This window comes from Hyperoodon ampullatus, assembly GCF_949752795.1.
Source record: "Hyperoodon ampullatus genome assembly, chromosome: 4".
NCBI classification, from domain to species: Eukaryota; Metazoa; Chordata; class Mammalia; order Artiodactyla; family Ziphiidae; genus Hyperoodon; species Hyperoodon ampullatus.
Window position 1 is genome coordinate 3,003,277 of NC_136917.1, and position 26,852 is coordinate 3,030,128.

Sequence of the window (26,852 nt, forward strand, 5' to 3'; positions counted from 1 at the left end):
ATGGCCGCCGCGCTGACCGGCCCTCGCACTGGGCCTGGAGAGTCCAGGACCCTGAGCCTCCTTCTGCTCCTGCTTCTCCTGCCTCACACCCAGGCTGCAGCCACGGCCCACAGGCACCCTGCCAGTGAGGGGGTCGCCTTTAGCCGTGATGTGGGTAGGACCCCTCCAAGCCCGGGTTGGCGGTGGTCCCTGCAGTGAATCCCGGGCTTCCTCCCCCCAAGGGTGGAGACCCAGTCTTCCGCGGCCCTCCCCCTTTTCCCTCCGCCCACTCACCCTCCTCGGCTTTGCCTGTGGCCACGCCTGCCCTGGTGCCACTGCTACTCGCATACTCTGTCCTTTCCTCAGCTTGTGGCCAGCGTCATATGCAGGGGAAGATCATGGGAGGCGTGGATACCCTCGAGAAAAAGTGGCCGTGGCAGGTCAGTGTGCACTATGCAGGCTTCCATATCTGTGGTGGGTCCATCATTGATGAATACTGGATCCTGTCAGCCGCCCACTGCTTTGACAGGTGAGTGGGCAGTGCTGGATACCATTCCCATGGAGGTCTAGGGCTGCAGGACCAACCACGGGGGTCACATAGGACAGGGACTTCTTGGAGGCAGGGGAGAGAGTGGGACCCAGCACACAGCTCCATCCACTACAGTTTCTTGCACAGGGCTGAGGGCTCCTTTAGGGCCCTCAGCTCTTCCAGAAAGGTGTGGAACCACATAATAGGATGAGAGGTGAGGAGAGGAGCCACATCTTAGATGAGAGGAGGGAAGAGAGGACAAATCACAGGATGAGAGGTGATGAAAGACTTATCTTCATTGGCAGCTCATTGTACATCAGACAAGCTCACCATCCTGGGCTGTCCAGCAGGTCTTGGTGGGTCCCTGAATCCTCCATGGGCTCAGGTCAGGGCTTTGTTGGGAGCAATTCTGCCAGACAGTCAGTTCCCTAATGTGCTGGAAGGGCTTGCTTTCCATGTCCTGGCTGAGAGCTTGGATACACAGGCTGCCATGGTCCAGGACTCCCTGAGTCTGTGATCTCATGGAAGCTCCTCTTCCCAGGTGCAAGGTGCTCGAACCACTATGCCCTTGTCCTCTGTCCCTACAGGAGCAAGATCACTGAAGCATTTGATATGTATGTGGGCCTTGTGGACCTCAGGGTTGCAGGCAGTCACACCCAATGGTTTGAGGTGAATAAGGTGATCATACACCCCACATATGAAATGTACCATCCTGTTGGAGGTGACATCGCTCTGGTGCAGCTGAAAACTCGCATTGTGTTTTCCGACTCTGTGCTTCCCATCTGTATTGCACCCCCAGATGTGACTCTTTCGAACCTTTCTTGCTGGGCTACAGGATGGGGATCCATCTCCCAACAAGGTAAGAAAACAAAGTGCAGGTTCAATCCCATTATTGGAGCTTGTGGAAGGGATGATGGCTCTATGACATTACAGGAGAGAACATGTTCTGTCCATTAAGGGGTTGCAAGTATCTGAGGACTGGAATCCCTATCCCTCAATCATTATCTGTTTCCCTGTCAATGTAGAATTTTGTTTTACTCCTGGCTGGCTTTGTTGTTTACAGAGAAGTAGTTACATCTACTTTGAGTGTGGAATTAATATTTAGTATACCGAGAACACAAATTTCCAAGCATAGTTTTTCTTAAGATTTTAAATTCAATTTAGAGATAATCTTTTTTTAACCTATGAAAAACATTTTAGTTATTCTAGTTATCCATAAAAGCCTTGCACTTTCTTTCTAGGTTTAAATCTGCATAATTTAGAATTTTTATGGTTATTTAAAATATTATTTTTAATTGCATTTGCTAATCAGACACAGCTGTTGATTTCTGTTAATTGATCTTGTTTCCAACCACCATATAGTACTCATTTATAATATTTTGTCAGTTGATTATTTAATTGTTCTAGATTTTTTAATATCATATTTTCTTCAGATAAAGATTGTTTCATCACTTCCTTTCCTATATTTTATCTTTTATTTATTTTTCTTATTGCAATGGTTAGAACCTCTAGTAGAAATGTTACTAGGTCTCCTTTTCTTGTTTTTTATTTTAATGGAAATGCTTCTAATGGTTTACTATTAAGTCTGTGGCTTGGTTTGGAGATTTCAGATTGGTATCTTATACCAGTTTAAGAAAGTTTCATATCTGGTTTACTTAAGTAAAAAAACATTATTGCAGTTAAGTGGATATAAATTCAGATTAGAATGTTAAAACTTTAAATGTTAAATGTAGTCCCCATGGTAACCACAAAAGGAAATTAAGAAGGAATTTAAACATTTCACTACAAAAAATCAACTAAATGCAAAGAAGACAGGAATACAAGAAAATGCGGGGGGAAAAAGCTATAGGGCATGTAGAAAATAAGTAGCAAAATGACAGAAGCAAGTTCCTCCTTGTCAGTAATTACTTTAAGTGTAAATGGGTTAAACTTGCAAATCAAAAGACAGAGACCAGAGTTAGGGAGATATAGCCAAGATGGCGGAATAGGAAGACCCTGAGCTCAACTCTTCTCACTGGAGCACCAAAATTACAACGACTGATGCAACAACTATTGATGAGAAAGACTGGAATCCACCAGAAAAGGTTTTCTACAACTAAAGATATAAAGAAGGAGCCACAAAGAGATGGATAGGAGGGGCAAAGTCATAGTATAGTCAAGACCTATACCCTTGGGTGGGTGACCCATAAACAGGAGAATAATTACAAATATGGAGCTTCTCCCCAAGGAGAAAAGGGTCTGAGCCCCACATTGGGCTCCCCAGTCCTGGGGTCATGCACCAGGAATATTTGGTTTTGGAGGCCAACAGGGTTTAATTTTGGGAGACCCAGAAAGCTGTGAGAAATAAAGACTCTTAAAAGGCACATGCAAAATCTTACATGCTCCAGGACCCAGAGCAGAAGCAGTGATTTGAAAGGGGCCTAGGTCAGACCCACCTACTGATCTTGAAGGGTCTCCCAGAGAGGCAGGAGGCAACTGGAGTTCACCCTGGGGACACAGACACTGATGGCACTATTTTGGGGAGCTCTTTCTACCACATGGACACTTGTGTTGACAAGCACTATTTTGGAATCCTCCATCTAGCTTATTAGCCTCAGAACTCAGCCCTACCCTTGCCCACCAGCCTATAGTCACCAGTACTGGGACTCCTCAACTCTAGCAACTAGCTGGGCTGGATACAGGCCCATCCACCAATAGACAGGTTGCCTTAAGACTTCCTGAGACAACAGCCAGCACTGGACATTGCCCTGTCCACCAGATGGCTCAGGACCTGGCCCCACATGTCACTGTGCAGGCAGTAGACCCAGGGCACACAAGGCCCTGCAGTCAGAGACATCAGGACACAGCTCCATCCACCAGTGGGGAGGCATAAGTCCCAGAAACCCCTGGGGCTTGGCCCTACCCATCAGTGAGCTGGCTCTGGCCTCAGGACCAGCCTCACCCACAAGTGGGTGGACAACAGGCCCAGGACAACTGCAGACACACAGCCTGCTATGGCAGGATCCAGCTCACCTACCATCAAGCTGGCACCAGCCCTGAGACAAGCTGGGCCTGAGCACTGCCCACCAGCAGAGCAATACACATGATTTGGGGCCCCTAGGATGTGCAACGAGAAACCCCAGGACCTGGCTCTGCCCACCAGTGGGCAGACACCAGGTCCAGCATCTCCTGGCCCCTGGCCCCACGCACCACCAGGCATATACCAGCCCCAGAAACACCACAGCCTTTCACCCTATCTTGTAGGAAGCAGCCAGCTCACCAGCAGACCAACACCAGCTCTGAGATATCTTGGACTCCTCAGCCAACCACCCTGGGATCCAGCCCCACTCACCAGTAGGCCAACACTAGATCCAAGAATCCTGACCCCATGACCACACACACCAGAACGTTGACTCTGTCCACGAGTGAGCCAGCACTAGCACCAGGACCCCACAGTGTTACTCAGGCAGCCACCTCATGACCTGGCACCAACAACCAATTGGCAGCCTCCACACAGATCAGGGCCTGGCAACCAATCTGAGTGGGGGTCAGCCATGCCTACCAGACAATCCTCAGCACTCAGCTTGCCACAGTAGGAGGACCCACGCAGCCCACATAGGGGGCATCACTAGAGCATATAGCTCTGGTGACCAGAGGAGATTACACTGCTGGGATGCATAGAATGTCTCCTACAAAAGGCTATTTATCCAAGGTGGGAAAATGCAACCAACATACCAGATACATAGATATTAACACAGCAAATTAGTCAAAATGAGGTGACAGGGGAACATGTTCCAAATAAAGGAACAATATGAAACCTCAGAAGAAGAACTAAGTGAAGTGGAGATAGGCAATCTACCTGATAGAGTTCAAGGTAGTGATCATAAAGATGATCAAAGAACTTGGGAGAAGAATGGAGCAAGCAGTTAGATGTTTTAACAAAGAATTTGAAAATATAAAGAAGAACCAAATAGAGATGAAGAATACAATGACTAAAATGAAAAATACACTAGAAGGAATCAACAATAAATTAGATGATACAGAGGAACGGATCAGCAAGCTGGAAGACAGAGTAGTGGAAATCAATGAAGCTGAACAGAACAGAAAAAAGAAAAAATAGAGAGAAATGAGGACGGTTTAAGAGACCTCTGGGACAACATCAAGCATATGAACAATTGCATGATAGGAGTCACAGAATGAGAAGAGAGAGAGAAAGAGGCAGAGAACATATGTGAAGACATAATAGCTGAAAACTTTCCTAACTGGGGAAAGGAAACAGACATCAGTCCAGGAAGCACAGAGTCCCTAACAGGATCAACCACACCAAGACACATTGTAATTAAAATGGCAAAAATTAAAGATAAAGAGAGAATATTAAAAGCAGCAAGGGAAAAGCAACAAGTTACATACAGGGAACTCCCATAAGGCAATCAGCTGACTTTTCAGCAGAAACTCTGCAGGCTAGAAGGAAGTGGCATGGTATATTTAAAGAGTGAAAGGGAAAAACATACAACCAAAAATAATCTACCTGGCAAGGCTTTCATTCAGATTTGATGGAGAGATCCAAAGTTTTACAGACAAGAAAACTTAAAAGAGTTCAGCACCACCAAACCAGCTTTACAAGAAATGTTAAAGGGACTTCTCTAAGTGAAAAAGAGCCACAACTAGAACATGAAAATTATGAAAGGAAGAAACTCATCAGTAAAGGCAAATATACAGTAAAGATAGTAAATCAACCACATACAAAGCTAGTAAGAAGGTTAAAAGATGAAAGTAACAAAACCATCTATATCCACAATAAGTAGTTAAGTAATACACAAAACAAAAAGAAGTAAAATATGATGTCAAAAACAGTAATCTTGAAGAAAGGGGAGTAAAAATGCACTGTTGTTAAAATGCATTTGAAAATAAAAGATCAGCAATGTAAAATAATCATGTATATATAGAAGCATTATATAATGTTAACCACAAAGAAAATCTATAATAGATACATATATTTATACATTATTTATCTTGGAATATTTTGATTTCACCTTCATGTCTGAAGGATAGTTCTGATACAGAATTCTTCCTTGAAGGGTTTTTTCTTTCAACACTTTTGAGTCTGTTCTTCTACTGCCTCTGGCTTTCATTGTTTCTGGTGAGAAGTCAGCTATTAACCATACTGTTTATCACCATGTAATTGGTTGCATTTCTCTTATTGATCTCAGGATTTTCTTTTGTCTTTGGCTTTCAGGAGTTTAATCATATTGTGTCTAGATGTGTATCTCTTTGTGTTTATATTTCCTGAGGTTCAGTGAGATTCTCAGATATGAATATTCTTTTTCATCAAATTCAGGATGTTTTGGGACACATTTTCTTCAAGTTCTTTTTGCACTTCTCTTTCTCCCTCAACCCTCTTTCTCTCTCTTTCCTCTCCTCTTCTCACCTCTCTCCTTTCCCCTTTTTCTGGCAGTCTTGTTACATGTGTGTTGATGTGCTTCATGGTATCCACAGGTCTCTAGGGTCTGTTCACTTTTCTTCATTTTTTTTGCTCTATTCTTTTTTTTAATGAATTAATTTATTTTTGGCTGCATTGGGTCTTCATTGCTGCTCTTGGGCTTTCTCTAGTTGCGGTGAGCAGGGGCTACTCTTCATTGCAGTGCATGGGCTTCTCATTGCAGTGGCTTGTCTTTGTTGTGGCGCACAGGCTCTAGGCACATGGGCTTCAGTAGTCGTGGCTCATGGGCTCTAGAGTGCAGGTTCAGTAGTTGTGCCACATGGGCTTAGTTGCTCCACAGCATGTGGGATCTTCACAGACCAGGGCTCAAACCCATTTCCCCTGAATTTGCAGGCAAATTCTTAACCACTGCACCACCAGGGAAGTCTATACTCTATTTTTTAAATTAGATAACTTCTACTAATCTAGCTTCAATTTCACTGATTATTTTTTCTGCTATCTCATATCTTCTGTTGATCCAACCTACTGAATTATTAATATTGGTTACTGAACTTTTCAACTTTAGAATTTCCATTTTATTCTTTTTTTATAGTTTCTGTATTTCTGCTAAGATTCCCCATGTGTTAACTCATTATCATGATATTTTCATTTAACTTTTTAAATGTAGTTAAAAAAAATTCTTTAAGCATTACTTATAACAACTGTTTTGAAATATTTATCAACTAAAATCAACACCTGGGGCCACACAGAGCTTCTTTATATTGACTTGTTTCTTCCTGAATATGTGTCATACTTTCCTATTTTTTGCATAGAATTTTTATTGTTGAAAACTGGACATACATAAAACATTGTAAGAACTTTGGATTCTGATTTTCCATGAAGGTTTTGATTTCTTTTGCTTTGTTTTGAGTAATTTGCCTGGACTTAGTTTGCAGAATCTCTCTTGTAGTTTGTAGTTGCTGAGGTCTGTGCTCATTTTTTTATTCTTAATTCTTTTTTTTCTTTTTTTTTTTTTTTGCGGTATGCGGGCCTCTCACCGCTGTGGCCTCTCCCGTTGCGGAGCACAGGCTCCGGACGCACAGGCTCAGCGGCCATGGCTCACGGGCCCAGCCGCTCCGTGGCATGTGGGATCTTCCTGGACCGGGGCACGAACCCATGTCCCCTGCATCGGCAGGCAGACTCTCAACCACTGCGCCACCAGGGAAGCCCCTTAATTCTTATATTTATTATTTTTATTCTGGCTTCTTAAGTGTCACCACTGTGTCTTAATATCTCATTGGTTAGCCAATGATTTGGGCATCTCAAACTTCTAAGGCTTCCACCTTTGACAGTGGGTTTTGTGTAGGGGCTGGTGAACACATTTAGAGTCTGTGTGACTCTTGAGTCTGCCTCAGCTTTTACTTTTCAATGAGCCCACTTGTGCCTCCATGTTTATACATATAGTTACACAGTCATCCCAGGGATCAGTGGAGATTTATCTAGCCTTTCTATTGCTCTCTTATTTCCAGAGTCCCCATATATTTCCATCAGAGACACTGTTCACCCCACCCAGAATGACAGTCTCAGACCAACACTGCTTTAGGTCTTCCTTACTCATTTCCTACAAATCTAAATACTTTAAATGACAGTACAAAGTGTTGGTTTTTTTAGCTGTCCCCTCCACATCAAGTTCTCTCCCTCTTGCCAAAAAACTGCTTTCCCAGCCAGCCCTACCAAGGTAAAACTACCACAGTGACAGAGCAGAGATAGAGGAGTGTCAAGAGTGGTGAAGCCCCAGACAACTAGGTCAGACTTTTGCCATTGTTACCCAAAGTTCCACCAGTTGTTCATGAATAAGCACCTCTCAAGTTTCCTTTGCTTTTGTTTGACCTATGGAGCCCTGAAATTTTAAAAAATAATTTTGTTCAGTTTTATACTTGTTTATTGGAGAAAGGGTTTGCTGACCTCTTCACTCCATCCTAGCCAGAAATCCCATGTGTAGACTTATTTCTAAATTATTATTTTGTACTGTCTGTTTGCTGCTTTCTTTTAAATATTTTCCCCGTCATTCTCCCTTTCCAATAGACTGATTTCCTTTTTTTATGAATTAATTTATTTTGTTTTTGGCTGTGTTGGGTCTGTTGCTGCATGTAGGCTTTCTCTAGTTGCTGAGAGTGGGGGCTACTCTTTGTTGTGGTGCACGGGCTTCTCATTGCAGTGGCTTCTCTTGTTGTGGAGCATGGGCTCTAGGCATGTGGACTTCAGTAGTTGTGGCACACAGGCTCAGTAGTTGTGGCTCGCAGGCTCTAAAATGGAGGTTCAGTAGTTGTGGCACATGGGCTTAGTTGCCACTTGGCATGTGGGATCTTCCCGGACCAGGGCTCAAACTTACATCCCCTTCATTGGCAGGTGGATTCTTAACCACTGCGCTACCAGGGAAGTCCCTGATTTTCTATATTACTTTTTTACTGTCTACTGTTCTGCAAGTTAAATTTCCAATTTTTAATCTTCTTGTAGCTCTTCTTAAATTTTTAACATGCATACCTGAACATACATGAGTTATGAACATATATACCCATGTATGTTCAGTTATACATGTTATCTAAAGGAAAAAATACCCTGTTTCATATATTTATAAATTTAAACATATATATGTTTTATTATTTCATATGTTACTTCCATTTTGTATGTTACTGTTTTCCAGTATTTTCATTCCATCTTTTTTATACAATCAAGATTATTCTCTTTTACTGTTGTTTTATACAGGACATGCTTATCTGGCTTTATGCACATGTTAATCTAATTTCTTTATTCCTAGCATTATACTTCTTTCAATTAGGTTTACTTTCCTTATTTCCAAAGAATATGTTACAACTCTTAAACAAACAAGGATTAAAGGAGAAATCACATATTAAATTAGAAAATATTTTGAGATGAATAAAAACAAAAACACATTACCAAAACTTATAGAATGCAGTGAAATCAATGCTCAGAGGGAAATTTATAGCTATACAAGAAGTCAGACCTCAAATAAATAGCTTCATTTTATGACTTAAGGAACTGTAAAAAGAACAAGCTAAACCCAAAGCTAGCAAGAGGAAGGAAATAATGAAGATTAGAGTAGAAAAAAATGAAATAGAGAATAGAAAAAATTAGATTGAATGAAATAAAATTTAGTTATTTGAATAGATCGACAAAATTAACAAAACTTTAGCTAGACTGACCACACACACACAAAAAAGTAATGTACAAATAGCTAAAATCAGAAATGAAACAGGGAACATCACGACTGACCTTACAGAAATAAAAAGGATTATAAGATAATACTACAATGAATTCTATGTCAACAAATTAGATAACTTACATGAAATGGGAAAATTACTATAAACACTCAGATTATCAAAACTGAATCAAGAAAAAATAAAATTTCTGGATAGATTTATAACAAGTAAAAAGATTGAATCAGTATTCAGAAACCTCTCAACAAAGAAAAGTCCAGGACCAGATGACTTCCCTGGTGAATACTACCAAACATTTTAAGAAAAATTAACACCAATTATTTTCAGATTCTCCAAAAAATAAGAGAGGAGCTCATTCTATGGGGCTAACATTACGCAGACACCAAAGCCAGACAGAGATGCCACAAGAAAAGAAAATCACAGACCACTATCCCTCATGAATATATATGCAAAAATCATCAACCAAATACCAGCAAACTGAATCCAACAGTATATTAGAAAGATTATACACTACAACAAAGTAGGATTTATTTCTGGAATACAAAGGAGGTTCAACACACAATAATTGATCAATGTAATATACCACATTAAAAAATGGAGAAAAACCATATGATAATCTCAAGTGATGGATAAAAAGTATTTGACAGGATCCAACATCCTTTCATAATTTAAAGAAACACTCATAAAACTAGGGATAGGAAGGTACTTCTTCAAGATGATTAAAGGTATTTATGAAAAACTCACAGCTAACATTATACTCAGTGAAGAAAAACTGAGAACTTACCCCTAATATCAGGAACAAGGCGGGATGCTCATTTTCACCCCTGGTGTTCTATATTGTACCAGACTCTAGACAGATACATTAGGCAATAAAAAGAAATAAAAGGCATCCAAATAGGAAATGAAGAAGTAAAACTATCTCTCTTCGCAGATGACAGACAATAAACAAATTCAACAAATTTGCAGGGCACAAGATCAACACACACAAAAATCAGTTTCTATACATATTAATGAAAAATTGAAAAAGGAAATTAAGAAAACAATTCCATGTCATCCAAAAGGAAAATTACCTATAAATAAATTTTTCCAAGGAAGTGAAAGACTGGTATACTGAAAGCTACAAAACATTGCTAAAAGAAATTTTACAAGACCTAAATAAATGTAAAGACAAGTCACATTCCTGAATTGGAAAACTTAATACTGTTAAGATGTCAGCACTCCCCAAAGTGATCTACATGTTCAGTGCAGTCTCCATCAAAATTCCAACATTTTGCAGAAATGGAAAAAATGATCCTCAAAATCCTATGGAATTGGAAGGGGACCTGAATAGCCAAAACACTCTTGAAAAAGATCAAAGTTGAAAGACTCACACTTCCTGATTTCAAAATTTTCTACAAAGCTACAATAATCAAAACAATGTGGTACTGGCATAAGAATAGATATATAGATCAGTGGAATAGTATTGAAAGCCCAGAAATAAATGGATACATCTATAGCCAATTGACTTTTGACAAGGGTGCCACTCCATTAAATGGGGAAAGAATAGTTTGTTCAACAAATGATGGTGGGACAACTGAATATCCACATTCAGAAAAATGAAGTTGGACCCCCATCTCACACCATACACAAAATTTTAAATGGGTCAACAACCTAAATTTAAGAGTTAATATAAAACTCTTAGGGGCTTCCCTGGTGGTGCAGTGGTTGAGAGTCCGCCCGCCGATGCAGGGGACATGGGTTCGTGCCCCGGTCCGGGAAGATCCCACATGCCACGGAGCGGCTGGGCCCGTGAGCCATGGCCGCTGAGCCTGCGCATCCGGAGCCTGTGCTCCGCAACGGGAGAGGCCACAGCGGTGAGAGGCCCGCGTACTGCAAAAAAACAAAACAAAACAAAACAAAAAACTCTTAGAAGAAAACATAGGAGTAAATCTTCATGACCTTGGATTTGGCAGTGGATTCTTAGGTATGCTTTGTCTTTTTTTTTTTTCTTTTCTTTCGGTACACGGGCCTCTCACCGCTGTGGCCTCTCCCGTTGCGGAGCACAGGCTCCGGACACGCAGGCTCAGCGGCCATGGCTCACGGGCCCAGCCGCTCCGCGGCATGTGGGATCTTCCCGGACCGGGGCACGAACCCGTGTCCCCTGCATCGGCAGGCGGACTCTCAACCACTGCATCACCAGGGAAGCCCAGATATGCTTTGTCTTAAACTTCATGTTTAAGAAATCATGTAGCATGTGTTCTTTTTTCTCTTTCCTTCATCCTACTGTTTGTGAGATTCATCCACATTGTTGTTCATATCAGTAGTCTTCTTGTTTTTCTGTCATTTAATCTTCCATTATGTGAACTTGGCAAAATTTCTTTTATCCATATTCCTTTAAAAAGTCTACAACAAATATTATTGTATAAGTCCTTTTGTGAACATACGTACTTGCTTATCTTGGGGATTTACTTGGTAATAGAATGTGTTGGCTATAGGGTGGGGTAAATTTAACTTTATTAGAAACTGCCAAACTGCTTTATAAACTGGTTGTGACTTTTTATATTCCCATCACCAATGTATGAGAGTGCTAGTTGCTCCACATCATTGCCAACACTTGATAGTGTCAGTCTTTTTCACTTTGGCTATGCCAATCATTGTGTCGTGATAGCTTCTCGAGGTTTTATGATCTGTAGAATTTTTTATATATTCTAGATACATGTACTTTGATAGGTATGTAAATATTCTCTGCTAGACTATGGCTTGTTTTTTTTCTTTCATATGTTGGGTCTTTTGTATCCTGCTTATGAAGATTTGCTTATTGTAAGCTCATGAAGATAATTTCTCCATTTATCCTAGAAGCATTATGAGTTTAATTTTTACCTTTAGTTATAAGATCCATCTAAAATTAATTTTTTGCATGTGATGTGAGGGAAAAAAAACAAGGTTCACTTTTTTCTATATTGATATTCACTTGCTCTAGCACCATTTGTAAAGAATATCGCCTTTTCCCACTGACCTGTATTGGCACCTTTGTCAAACATCTTGTGACCGTACGTGTGTGGGTCTACTTCCAGGCTTACTATTCTGCCACATGGATCTCTCCAGTACAACAGTGCTGTGTTTACCATAACTTTATGATGAGTCTGGTCTTACACATCCTCCACAGTTGTTTCTCTTCTTCAAGATTATCATGGGCATTCTGGGTCCTTTGCGTTTCCATATGAATTTTAGAATTAGTTCCCCAATTTCTACAATAAACCTGCTAAGATTTTGAATGACTCATTGTTTTCCATGGCTCTTGGCACTGTTCTCTGAGACATCCTGCTCTGTAGCTACTTCTTAAAAAGGCCTTGAAAAATACCACATTGAGCAAATTTCCCAGCCTCTCCTGGAGCCCAGAGCCTTTTTGACATTTCGAACATCACACTACCTTTTAGCCCAGACTGGCAACACTTTTACATATACAGGTCTTGAGCTGCTTGGTCCTGCTGGTTATGGCTGAGCTTGCCTGTGTATCTGATGGTTGTCTCTCTATGGGCTGGCCTGTGACAGACTGAGCTGGAGTACTAGACTCTGATTCATGCATCTTTCACTGTCCAGCAGGCTGGCCAGAAAACGTCCACAGGCAGTGGTGGAGAAACACAACACCTTTTTTTAAACATCTTTTTGGAGTATAATTGCTTTAGAATGTCGTGTTAGTTTCTGCTGTATAACAAAGTGAATCAGCTATATGTACACATATATCCCCATATCCCCTCCCTCTTGCATCTCCCTCACACCCTCCTTACTTCACCCCTCTAGGTGGTCAGAAAGCACCGAGCTGATCTCCCTGTGCTATGCGGCTGCTTCCCACTAGCTATCTATTTTACATTTGGTAGTGTATATATGTCCATGCCACTCTCTCACTTTGTCCCAGCTCCATTTTTAAATCGAAGAATAAAGCTTTCGGGCTTCCCTGGTGGCGCAGTGGTTGAGAGTCTGCCTGCAGATTCAGGGGACACGGGTTCGTGTCCCGGTCCAGGAAGATCCCACATGCCGCAGAGCAGCTGGGCCCGTGAGCCATGGCCGCTGAGCCTGCGCGTCTGGAGCCTGTGCTCCACAACGAGAGAGGCCACAACAGTGAGAGGCCCGCGTACCGCAAAAAAAAAAAAAGTAACAGCCATTGTGGCAATGGTGGCAAACAAGACCGGCCCTACCTTCAAACTATTCAGCATAATTTGGAGCGGGGTGAAACAGGCCCTCCTACTATTGCTTGGCTTTTACCTTTCCTGGGGCCCTTAATGACCACTAACTTCTTGCTAATATTTGGCCCGTGCATCCTAAACTGTAAGGTATCCTTTGTCTCCAAAAGTTAGAACCTATAAAACTTCAAATGGTGGTCGTTCAGGGCTACAAACAGGGCTGAGGCCTGGCGACCATCAAACACATCTAAAGGCTGCTGGGGAGAAGCTCTGCTGCTCTACCTGGGGTTATGACGACACCACAAATCAGCAGGAAACATTTACAGAGATGGACCATTGCCCCTCAGCGCCCCTCAAGAATGAGGAGCGGGAAAGAGGAGAGATTTGTCACCAGAAAAAACCGTTAACAATTCCCGCGGAGTAAAACAGAATCCGGTAATAAAACAAAGTCTAACCTTTTTTTTTCTTTTCCTTTCTGCTTAGTCTGGTTTCACTTGCTCCCAGTTGGCTGCGTGTGGAGGCCTCGCACGCAGCACTTCAGACCAGAGTTCTTAGCGCTAAAGGGCTGCCCCTGACACCTCAATCCAAGATGGCGGCGGCAGCCGGCTGCGTGCAGAGATGGCGTGCCCCGCCCCGCAACCTGGAGCGGGAGCAGCACGGCTGTGCCAGCCCCGCGAGGACTCCGGCCCCTCCCCTCCCCGCTGACGAAAGCCCTACAAAGCAGCCCCGCCCACGGCCTGTTGCGGAGAGCGCGTGCTCTAGAGCGCGAGCTCACCTCGTTTCTCCATTTTTTTTTAACATCTTTATTGGACTATAATTGCTTTACAATGGTGTGTTAGTTTATGCTTTATAACAAAGTGAATCAGCCATACGTATACATATATCCCCATATCCCCTTCTTCTTGCGTCTCCCTCCCACCCTCCCTATCCCACCCCTCTAGGTGGACACAAAGCACCGAGCCGATCTCCCTGTGCTATGCGGCTACTTCCCACTAGCTATCTGTTTTACATTTGGTAGTGTATATACGTCCATGCCTCTCTCTCACTTCGCCCCAGCTTACCCTTCCCCCTCCCCGTCTCCTCAAGTCCATTCTCTACATCTGCATCTTTATTCCTGTCCTTCCCCTAGGTTCTTCAGAACCTTTTTTTTTTTAGATTCCATATACATGTGTTAGCATATGGCATTTGTTTTTCTCTTTCTGACTTACTTCACTCTGTATGACAGTCTCTAGGTACATCCACCTCACTACAAATAACTCAATTTCGTTTCTTTTTATGGCTGAGTAATATTCCATTGTATATATGTGCCACATCTTCTTTATCCATTCATCTGTCGATGGACACTTAGGTTGCTTCCATGTCCTGGCTATTGTAAATAGTGCTGCAATGAACATTGTGGTACATGACTCTTTTTGAATTATGGGAGAAACACAACACTTTTTGAAGCCTTTGCTTGCAACACGTCTGCTCAAATCCCATTGACAAAGAATGTCATGTGGCAAAATTCAGACCTAAGGACTGAGAAAATACATTACACCTCTCAACGGGAGTGACTGCAAAGACATAAGGCAAAGGGCATATATGTAGGAAAGTATGGAGAATTGGATTCATTAATGAAATTCATTTCCCCTCAATTTATAGTTTACTGCTTAACAGATAAACACTTAACATAGTATAACTCCATTTCCCCCTTCAAGTCCTTATGCTATTGTTCTATATTTTACTTCTGCACACTATATTGACATTATTGTTGCTTTATACCTTCAGTAATCCTCCAACATACTTTTCAATAGTCTCATTTTTAACCTCATTCAGGAAATGATTGACCCAATACTCAAATTCAGTTTACTCTGAAACCAGGACCACTCATCTAGCAATATTTCTCGTCCCCCAGGTTTATCTTTAAAATGTCTGCACCCCAACCTCTGCAGGGGAATGAGGGGATGCACACCCACGATCTCTGTAGGCCCAGATCATATGCATTCTCCACGGTACTCTCATTCTAGGAGACCTTTCCCAAATTCATCCCAGTCCTCTCTCCCTTATCAGACATCCAGTGTCATTTCATATGTCTGGTATCTGTCTATCTTGCTTTCTTTGGCCATCAGGGGCAGAGAATGGGAGTCATCCTAATTCATGGTTCAAAAGACATTATTCATTGGTTCATACATGATCCTCTTTATGTTTGTTTGTAATAATATAATGCATACCTATGTAAACATCTCTCAAATAGGGAAATTAGAACACTGTAACTTGTATCTGCTTTATGATCCTGACCCTCTTGGGTCTTCTCATTTGAGGGAACTTCGTAGCACAAATCTTTTTTTTTTTTTACTGTGTTAAAATACAGAAAATATAAAATTTACCACCTTAACTATTTTTAAATGTTCAGTTCAGTGGTGTTAAATACATTCACATTGGTGGTGCAACCATCATCACCATCCATCCCCAGGATTCTTTTCATCTTGTAAATCTGAAACTGTATACCCATTAAACTATATGTGTGTGTGTGTGTGTGTGTGTGTGTGTGTGTGTGTGTGTGTGTGTGTATATATATATATATATATATATATATATATATATATTCTCTTTCAGATTTTTTTCCATTACAGGTTATTATAAGATATTGAATATAGTTCCCTGTGCTATACAGTAGGTCCTTGTTTATCTATTTTATATATAGTAGTATATATATATATATCTCAGTTTGTCTCCCCCCACCCCCAGTATCCCCTTTGGTAATCATAAGTTTGTTTTCCATGTCTGTGAGTCTGTTTCTGTTTTATAAATAAGTTCATTTGTATCATTTTTTTTAGATTCCACATATAAGTGATATCATATGATATTTGTCTTTGTCTGACTTACTTCACTTAATATGATAATCTCTAGGTCCATCCATGTTGCTGCAAATGGCATTATTTCATTCCTTTTATGGATGACTAATATTCTACTGTGTATATATACCACATCTTCTTTATATATTCATGTGTCAGTGGACATTTAGGTTGCTTCCATGTCTTGGCTATTGTAAATAGTGCTGCTATGAACATTGGGGTGCATGTATCTTTTCGAATTACTCTGGGTATATGCCCAGGAGTGGGATTGCAGGATCATATGGTAACTCTATTTTTAGTTTTTTAAGGAACCTCCATACTGTTCTCCTTAGTGGCTGAAGCCACCAACAGTATAGGAGTGTTCCTTTTTCTCCACACCTTTTTAGAATTTATTATTTGTAGTCTTTATAATAATGGCCATTCTGACTGCTGTGAGGTGATACACCAGTAGTTTTGATTTGCATTTCTCTAATGATTAGCAATGTTGAGCATCTTTTCATGTGCCTGTTGGCCATCTGTATGTCTTCTTTGGAGAAATGTCTATTTAGGCCTGCAAAATTTCCTTCCTTTTGAAGGCTGAATAATATTCCATAGTGTGCATACACCACACTTTGGTAATCCATTCATCAGTCAGTGGACACTTGGGTTGCTTCCATGTTTTAGCTATTGTGAATAATGGTGGTATGAAGATGGATGTACAAATAGCTATTTTAGCCCCTGCTTTCAATTCTTTAGGTATATACCCAGAAATAGAAATACTGGGTCAAATGGTAATTCTATTTTTAATTTTTTTAGCAACGTCCATTCTGTTTCTCATAGTAGCTGTACCATTTTATATTCCCACCAAGAGTGCACAAGTGTTCCAATTTCTCCACTTCCTTGCCAACCCTTGTTGTTTTCTGTGTTTTGATGGTAGCCATCCTTACGGGTGTGGAATGGTATCTCATTGCAGTTTTGATGTGCATGTTGAGCATCTTTTCATGTGTTTATTGGCTATTCATATGTCTTCTTCGGAGAAATGTCTATTTGAGTTTTTTGCCCATTTTGGAATCGGGCTGTTTGGGGTTTTTTGTTGTTGAATTTTAGGAGTTTTCTATATATTTTGGATACTAATACCTTATAAGATATATGATTTGCAAATATCTATTCCTAGACCACAGGTTGCCTTAAAAAGGCAACTGTGGATAGTGTCTTTTCATGTACAAAATTTTAAAATCTTCATGAAGTCCAGTTTGTCTATTTTTTCTTCTGTTACATGTGCCTTGGTGTCGTATCCAAGAAATCACGGCCAAATCCAATGTCATGAAATTTTCATCCTATCAATATTTTTAAATCTATTGAGATTTAATTTGTGGCCTAAAATATGGTCTCTCCTGGAAAATGTCCCACGTGTACTTGATAAAAATGTTTATGCTGTTGTTGGGTGGAAAGTTTTCTATATGTCTATTATATCTAGTTGGCTTATTGTGTTAAGTCCTCTGTTTTCTTGTTTATCTTATGTCTGATTGTCCTATCCATTATTGTGAGAGAGGTATAGAAGTCTGCAAATATTATTGTAGAACTTTCTATTTCTCCCTTAAATTTTGTCAGTTTTTGCTTCATATATTTTGATGTAAATATTTATAATTGTTATATCTTCTTGCTGTTTTGAGTCTTTTATTAGTATGTAATGTCCTTCATTGTCTCTTATAAACTTTTTTGATTTAAAAATCTATTTTTTTTTCTGATATTAGAATAACCACTCCTGCTCTTTTTTGGTTACTATTTGCATGAACTATCTTTTTCCATTTTTTCACTTTCAACTTGTTTGTGCCTTTGGATCTCAAGTGACTCTTGTAGTCATCATATAGTTAGGTCATGTGTTTTTAATCCATTCTGAAAATCTCTGCCTTTTGATTGGAGAGTTTAAGTCTATTTAGATTTAAAATAATTATTGATAAGGAGGGACTTCTGTCATTGTGATACTAGTTTTCTATATGCCCCATAGCTTTTTTGTCTCTAATTTCCTGCATGACTATTTTTTTGTATTTAGTTGATTTTTTGTAGTAATATGTTTAAATTTCTTTCCTTTTGTGTCTATTTTATAGCTATTTTCTTTATGATTATCTTGGGGATTACCTTTTACATTCTAGTTTGAACTTACAACAGCGTAACTTCAATAACATACAAAACCTCTGCTCCTTTAGAGTTCCATCCACAGCCAATTTGGTTGTTGATGTCACAAAATTATATCTTACACATTTTGTGCTCCCAAACATAAACTAACAATTCTTTTAAATGCATTGGTCTTTTAAATCATGTAGAAAACAAAAAGTGCAGTTACAAAACATTGTTACAATAATACTGGCTCTTATCACTAACAATGTATTTATTTTTATTGAGATCTTCATTTTTTCATATGCCTTTAAGTTACTGTCTAGTGTCCTTTCTTTTTACCTGCAGTGCTCCCCTGAGCATTTCTTGCATGGCAAGTCTAGTGGTCACAAACCCACTCTACATTTGTTTATCTAGGAATTTCTAAGAATAGCTTGGTTCCTCCCCCCTTTGGAGAGACAGTTTTGCCAGATTAAAATTCTTGGTTTGACAGTTTTTCTCTTATCACTTTAACTATATCTGTCCATTGTCTTCTGGTCTCCAAAGTTTCTGATGAGAAATATACTGATAATCTTATTGAGGATCCCTTGTATGTGATGATTCTCTTCTCTTTTACTGCTTTCAGAATTCGCTCTTTGGCTTTGGCTTTTGAAAGTTTGATTATAATGTGTTTCAGTGTGGATCCTTTTGAATTCATCTTTCCTGGAGTTTGTTGAGCCCCTTGGATTCTTATATTTATGTCTTTCATTAAATTTGCAAAAATTTCAGCTATTATTTCTTAAAATACTCTTCTGCCCCTTTAACTCTCTCTTCTCCTGGGACACCCACAATGTGCATGTTGGCTTCTTGATGGTGTTCCACAGGTCCCTTAGGCTCTGTTTGCTTTTCTTCCATCTTTTTCTTTCTGTTCCTCAACCTCAATAATTTCCACTGTCCTATCTTCAAGTTCACCGATTCTTTCTTCTGCCTGCTCAGAGCTGCCTTTGAATCCGTCTAGTGAAGTTTTCATTTCAGTCATTGTACTTTGGAGTTCTTTTTTGTTTTTGTTTGTTTGTTTGTTTTGTTTTTGTGGTACACGGGCCTCTCACTGTTGTGGCCTTTCCCATTGCGGAGCACAGGCTCCGGACATGCAGGCTCAGCGGCCATGGCTCACAGGCCCAGTCGCTCTGTGGCATGTGGGATCCTCCCGGACCGGGGCACGAACCCATGTCCCCTGCATCGGCAGGCAGACTCTCAACCACTGCGTCACCAGGGAAGCCCCTCCTTTTTGTTTTGTGTTTAGATTTTCTATCTTGGTTGATAGTTCCACTTTGCTCACACATTATTTTCTTGACTTTATCCACATCTTTTAGTTCTCTGAGCATCTTTAAGACCATGTTTTAAAGTTTATCTAATATATCTGCCTTTATGTCTTTCTCAGGCACAGATTCTGTTAATTATATTTTTCCTTTGATTGAGCCATTTCCTGTTTCTCTGTATGTTTTGTGGTTTTTGGTCGAACACTGGACATTTTAATCTAACAATGTGGTAGCTATGGAAATCAGATCCTCCCCCTTACCCAGGGTTTGCTGGGTTTAAAAAAGTTTGTGTGTATTAGTGATTGGTGTAGGCTGTCTCTGTGCAGAGGGTCAGTTTGAGGTTGAGATCTTATGTTTTTTCTGAACCTTTACCTGGGCATGCATGGTTACTTTCTAATTTTCCCCATATGTTCAGTTGCTTTTGAATGTCCTAGTCTTTAATATCTTGATCCCAAAAAAGAAAAGTGAAAAATGAAGGGAGAAAAGGGCCGTGGCCCCATAAATTCCCTAGAAGTCACTTCAGCTGGAGCAGGAGGTGCTTGTGACAATTGAGAGAGGTGCAACAACAATGGCTGCCTCCCTCTTTGTGTGTACCTCTGTGATCAGAACAGCAATCAAAGCACAGATCCCCAATATACAGAGGACAGGGTCTTCTTTGCTCACCTTGACTCTCATATGCTGTGTGCAAGCTCTCCAGTAATATGTGTACAGCCGCCTGTCTCAGGGGTGGGGGTGTGTAGCTGTTACTGTGTTAAGAGCTGAAATTGACCAAAGTTGACTGCAATTTACCCTCCAAGCCTTCAATAGATTCTAGAGTTCCAAAATACTTACATCAGACAAATTCTGCCAGTGCAGTTGTCCTGGTGGGAGACAGATTCCGTGTTTCCTGCTTGGCCATCTCCCAGGATCCTCTCCACAAATCTCTCACAGACAATCATGGTATATACATGGATTCCAGGGCATAGAATCCACTACCCCTCAGGAACTAAGGCCACAGATTGGGAAGCTTGGACCTAAATAAAAGAATGGCAGGTTCCATTCTCTTCTAGCTGGAAGCTGCCTTTATATATCTTCTCATCCTGTATGAGACCCTGGGCCTGACTTACCTTTCATTCAAGATACAACCACGGTGTTATGGCCTTCCCTCAGCAGAACTCAGTGAGAGAACCATCTAGAATGCAAGAACATGCTCTAGGATGCACAAATCAAAAGTGGTCCAAGGGCTTCCTGGGTGGTGCAGTGGTTGAGAGTCTGCCTGACGATGCAGGGGACACGGGTTCATGCCCCGGGTTCATTCCTGGGTCCAGGAAGATCCCACATGCCATGGACTGGCTAGGTCTGTGAGCCATGGCTGCTGAGCCTGTGCGTCCAGAGCCTGTGCTCCACAACGGGAGAGGCCACAGCAGTGAGAGGCCCGCATACTGAAAAAAAAATAAAATAAAAAAAGGTCCAAGTAACCCTAGGGCCACCTAATGCAGTTTTGCAGTTTCTCAGTCAAGGCCAAGAAACCAAAAATAACTAGAAAGTAGCCCCATCTTTATTTAGGTCACTTAGATAACATTACATGGGTTCTGACTTCAATAAAATACATATTTCTTCTTTATTTCCCTCTTCTCCTATTCCACACCAGCAAACCTCTGAAAATTACCAACAAAAAGAACTCTCTGACACTCAGCTCACAAGACCACAACTTTTCCCACTCACTCAACTCTTCACTGAATGTTCTTCAGTGAGCTTCTCTGGTCTTATTTTTAGCTTTTAGGATTGTTTCTTTTTCTGTATAAACATTCATGAAACTCTCAAATCAATACATTTAACATTTTCATCATCTCAAAAAGTTCTCTTACTGCTTTGCAGCCAAACTCTTTCTTCTAAGGTAAGTATTGTTCTCATTTCTGTCCCCATTAATGAGTTTTATGTTTTTGGACTTTATATAAATGGAATTACAGTACTCTTTTGCTCAGTATACCCTGTAAGATTTATTCATGTTTTGCATGTATCACTAGCTCCTTTTTGTTTATTGTTGAGGAATATTTAATCACATAAATACCAAAATTCATTTGTCTATTCTTCTGTTGACTGACCTTTGGGTTGCTTCAGTTTGGGGCTATTGTGAATAAAACTCTTATGAACATTCTCTTACAACTCTCTCTACATATATGCTTTCATTGCTCTTGGGCACATACATGACAATGTGTTTACTTATTTATGCAGTTCTGAGAAGCTACAAAGGATTTTCCAAAATGTATGTACAATTTTACACTGTGAGCAATGAAAAAGAGTTACAGATCTCTTTGTCTGAAGAAGTCTTTATTTTACCTTCAGTTTTGAAAGATAATTCTAGGTACAGAATTCTGGGTAGACGGTTTTCTGGTTTTATTTTGCTTTGCAAGAGGCTGCTTCATTTTATTCTGGCTTGCATAGTTTTTGATGAGAAACTTGTAACTCTTATTCATGATCTTCTGTATGAAATATTTCCCCACCCTCCCTGTCTTCAGGCTTTTCCTTTACTTTGTTTTGCAGCCATTTGACTATGATTCCTTCTTTCTTTCTTTCTCTTTCCTTTCTTTCTTTCTTTCTTTCTTTCAGCCATGCGGCCTGCAGGATCCTATTTCCCTGACCAAGGATTGAATCCGTGCCCCCTGCAGTGGAAGGGCAGAGTCCCAACCACTGGACCACCAGGGAATTCCATTGACTATGATGTTTCTAAGTGTGTGTGTTTGCTTGTTTTACTCTGGCCTGGGGCTCTCTGAACTTCTTGAATCTCTGGTTATTAGAGCCTTTAATTTTGGAAATTCCTTGGCCATTGTATCTCCACATATTTCTTATCCCCGGTACTCTCTTCTGGGAATAATTCCACATATGTTACACTGCTATTGTCCTATAGCTCTTAAGCACTCTGTTTTGCTTTATTCCCCACTCTTTTCCTTTTGTGCTTCAGCATGGGTAATAGCTATTAACCTATCTTCACATTCATTGATTTTTTTCCTCATTTGTGTCCAGTCTGCTGATACACCCATTGAAGTAATTTTTTAATCTCTGATAATGTGTATTTCTGGCATTTCCAATTTGTCCTTTTTTTTTGTAGTTTCCATATCTCTGCTTAAATTCTTCATTTTTTTCATGCTTGTTGTTTACTTCTTAATAATTTCTTCAACATATTAATCATAGTTATTTTAATGTTCCTTAAATATACTTTCAACATTTTGGTCATCTCTGGGCCTGACTGTGTTCAATGTTTTATCTCTTGACAGTGGGTCCAGTGTTTTATTCCTGCCTTCCCCATACCTTTGTGTCTGTGCATGTGTGTGTGTATATATGTGTATCTTTTAATTTTTGGTTGAATGTTAGACATTATAGAAGAATATTTAAGACTAAAGTCTCTGTACCCCAAAATAGGCATTCCTCTTCTTCTGCCAAAGCATTAGTAGGGTGGGGCAGGGCTGATTCAGGCTAGTGAGAACTTGAGCTGGGTTGTGGCTTCTGTTGTTGCTCTTACTGACTTCAGAGCACCAGAGGCCTCAGGTCCCTCCATGATGGGCTGCTGCAATGCTGTGCTCTGTGTGAGACCTGGGGTGTTTCTCTGTTCCTGCATCATCCTTCACTTCACATCTCTGTACATCCACAGCACATTTTGCCTGCCCTCCAGAAGAAAATTGCTGCTCTTGGTATTCATTACTAGGCTGCTATTGAGAAGGAGGAAACTTGATCCCCTGATCCAGCCTCAGCCTCAGGCAGAGCTATAGGTCTTAGATTTGGAAATGGACCTCTGTGCACTACTACTCTACCTTTGGGGCAGCTAAGCTCTGCTTTGTATCTGTGATGGCTCTGAGAGGATCTAGACCCTGCCCTCATGTTAGCAGACCTCTCATGTTACTGATGTGGGCTCTTGGCACCTCAGATTTTCCAGGGATGTAGGGCTTGTTTCTACTCTTCCTCCAGAATAGTCCACCTGTACCAGGTCCTGAGGGCAGGAGTATGTGGTGCCCCCCCCACACACATAACCAGTAGAAGGCTTCTGCTCCACATGTGAGTAGGAAAGCAAGCTGTGTTCTTACAGGTCCCCAGTGGTACGTGGTCATTTTCTGAACACCTGCACTGAGGTGCCCTCTCTGTGGACCCCTGCTGTGCCCCGAGTATATTTCATGAGCTGCTAGTGGAGACCTAAGGGAAAGACCTACCAGTGGGTGCAATCCTCCTCTTGTCTGATTTCTCATCATTCTGAACTGGCACACTAGCCCACAGTTGAAGAACTCATTGAAATTACAGCTAGCTGACTTCTCCCTTCCACTTCTGTGATACACCTCTTCCTTTGTGCTGTGCTAATAATTGTGCAGAGCTCATCATTCTGGCCCTCTGTCCACCTGGTTCCATGTGGGCCTTGGCATCTGTGTAAGGGATATTTTACCCTGCATCTACACTGTTTTCACTCAATGTCTTGGTTGCTCCACAAGACTCTCCACTCTTGACTCTTGACTCTGGGAACTGTGAAGTCTAACCTGGCCATTCTGCCCTTCCTGTGGAATTGTACATTCTGCACACATGGCTCGGGGTCCAACGGCAGACTGGGGGCACTGAAGCCCCCTGTGTTCCCTCTAGGGTCCTTCTCTCTGGAGAACCCTCCTTCTGGCATCTGCCTTTGAGGATTCCAGCTGCCTGTGCTCCTCCTCATGCCACAGCCTGGAGTGTGCCCCAGGCAGGATGATGGAGCCCTTGTAGACCTTGCCTCATCTGTTCTCTTTTCTCAGGGGCCACAGCCCTGCCCTGACTCAGGTCCAGTGGGAAATAATTGCCTGCTGGGTAGACATGTTTACTGCTAGCTTATGGTAGAGGGAAGTTCACTCCCAGTCACCCCACTGTGGCCACAATGAAAGGCCTCAGGTAGATTTTTAGCTGGCTTAGTAGTTAAACGTATTTCCTAACTGCATTTCACTGTGTTGCTTCTCCAGCATCCCCAACCCTGAGTTTTTTGACTCCTTCTATTGCTCTGCATTCCTATTTGCAATCATCTAATTCTTCCATGGCTCCTCTCCTGATATTAACTTGCCAACACAGCAGCAACTGCAAACACTGCTGATATTCTGCTTCCCATTTTCTTCCTTCGAGGTACACATTCATTAGCTCTAAAACTGATTCCCCACCTACCGCAGGCTATGCCATCCCCAAATACATGCCCCCACTTGATACCCAATCATTTTCTTTAACCTGTGAGAACAGCTCCTTTCCAGGCAGAGCAGGCCCACTTTCACATTGGTCAGGAAAGTGCAAGTTTTCTGGGAGCAATTACTATATCCATTGGCATAGACAAGGACACATGAAGTGACAACCCACAAAAATTGGAGGCTACTTTCTTGCACACACTCTGTGTCATCCGCTCACTCTCACCCAGGGACTCAGCTCATGGAGCTGTTTGCACTTGAGCCACAGCAATGGGAATGTAATGGGCTGAACCAAGTCCTGGCTCTTACATCTCTCTTAGGAAGTGTCATGTGACATATGTTTAAACTTTATTGACCAAAGCCTGAGTCCCCATTGCAGAGAAAGGAGACATGTGGAGGGTGGGAGCAAGAGAAGGAGCTCCAGTGTGAGCCCACTAGGCCTTGGGGCTTGGTGTGCCCTGCAGAACAGGTGTGAGAAGACCATTCACTGGGCCTGTACTCCTTTCTGACAGGAGACACTTCAGACAAGCTGCAGGAGGTTCAGCTGCCTCTGGTCCCATTGCCCCTATGCCAGCTGCTCTATGGACACACGTCATACATTCTGCCAGACATGCTGTGTGCCGGGGACCTCAGGGACGTGAAGACTGCTTGTGAGGTACAACCCACTGTGGGGGTGGGAGACTAAGCCCAGGGATTTCAGATCTTCCATCTGCTTTAAGCCCAGGGCACTTCTGCCAGTTGGGTAGGTGGTCCCAGACCACCTGGCTCCTGTGGGGATCAGAAGTACACCTCCATGCAGCCATGAGTTGAGTGGGAGGCCACAGGGTAGCTTATGTGCAAATGGAACACAGGCCTCAGTCAGGCCCTGTGGACCCCAGTGCTGGCCAGAGCCGCCCAGGGCTCCACATCTGCCCAGGGGCCATGCCTGCTGACTGTCACTCCATGGCACCCACCCTCTACTTGCAGGACAATGCAGTGAACACTGCTTGCCTGCAGCAGGGCCTCCCCACTGACAAGGTGGGGCTGCATGAGTGGCAGGATCCTGGCCCCATCCCACAGTGTTGGCACTGGGCCACCCTCAGTCAGGAGGCCCCAAACTCCCAGTTCACAAGAAACTCCTCTTTTTTTCCAGGGTGACTCTGGGGGCCCACTTGTCTGTGAATTCAACCGCACCTGGATGCAAATTGGAGTAGTGAGCTGGGGGCATGGTTGCACATACCCTATGTATCCTGCAGTTTATGCCCGAGTCTCCTTTTTCTCAGAATGGATTCGGTATCACATAGAAAACACACCCTTACCTCTTCAGCCACTCCCTACCCTCTCCTCCACTCCGGGGGCTGCCATCAATGTCCTTGTGACCTCACTGGTTGTCCTGTCAATGTTGTAAGGACCACAGCCCTCATCCAGCTTCTTCATGGCTGCATGCCTCTGTTCCTACCCAGTTCCAGCCCAAGTCTTCACACACCTGAGCAAGGTCAGGGCAATCAGCCAGGCCCACATGCAAGGTCCAAGAGGAGGCTGAGCAGGGCCACACCCAGGAAGGCAGAGGCTGGTCTCATCACAGAAGGGTGGGGTGCCTGGGAGGGCAGAGCACGTCGGTTGAGTGCTCTGAGCACCTGAGATTTGGGAAGATATTAAATATTTACAAAGCAAGTGTCCCAGAAGTCCTGTGTTCACCTTTCTACCCAGAGTTCAGGCTCCCTCATGCACACAGAGTATGTTCATCACCCTGGCTTATCAGAATGACAGGCAGAAGGGTGAGAGGAGAAGGATAAACCAAACTGCAGCATCTCTAGAAAGGATAGCCATACAAACCCTGGTGTCTGGATATAGAATCCAGGGTGTGACCAAAGCCAGGGCAAAGGGAAGGTCATCATCTTAAAAACGTAGACCTATCAATATCAAAGAGTTTTAAATAGTCAAACATCTAATTTGGAAAATGGAAAACATGAGCTGAGAGTAGGCACACAAAGGAAACTAAAAAAGATAAAAGCAGAAATCAATAGCCAAACATCTGAAAACACTAAAACTAGCATTTTAGAAATATAGATTTTGAAAAGAAAATCAAGAAACAGGAAAAGAAATCATGAATATAATCAAGATGTAATGTGAGGGGACTTCCCTGGTGGTGCAGTGGTTAAGAATCCGCCTGCCAATGCAGG

The 26,852-nt window shown here is 41.9% G+C and overlaps 1 protein-coding gene across 1 annotated transcript; it reads left to right on the forward strand.

The window, feature by feature from the left end:
• On the forward strand, positions 1 to 26,077 carry PRSS38 (serine protease 38; the record flags this gene model as incomplete). Its single annotated transcript, XM_079703061.1, has 5 exons — positions 1 to 154; positions 346 to 508; positions 1,096 to 1,367; positions 25,203 to 25,345; positions 25,823 to 26,077. 5 exons carry the CDS (start codon positions 1 to 3, stop codon positions 26,075 to 26,077), a joined length of 987 nt encoding a protein of 328 aa, XP_079559187.1.
• Between the last annotated feature and the right edge of the window lie 775 nt (positions 26,078 to 26,852).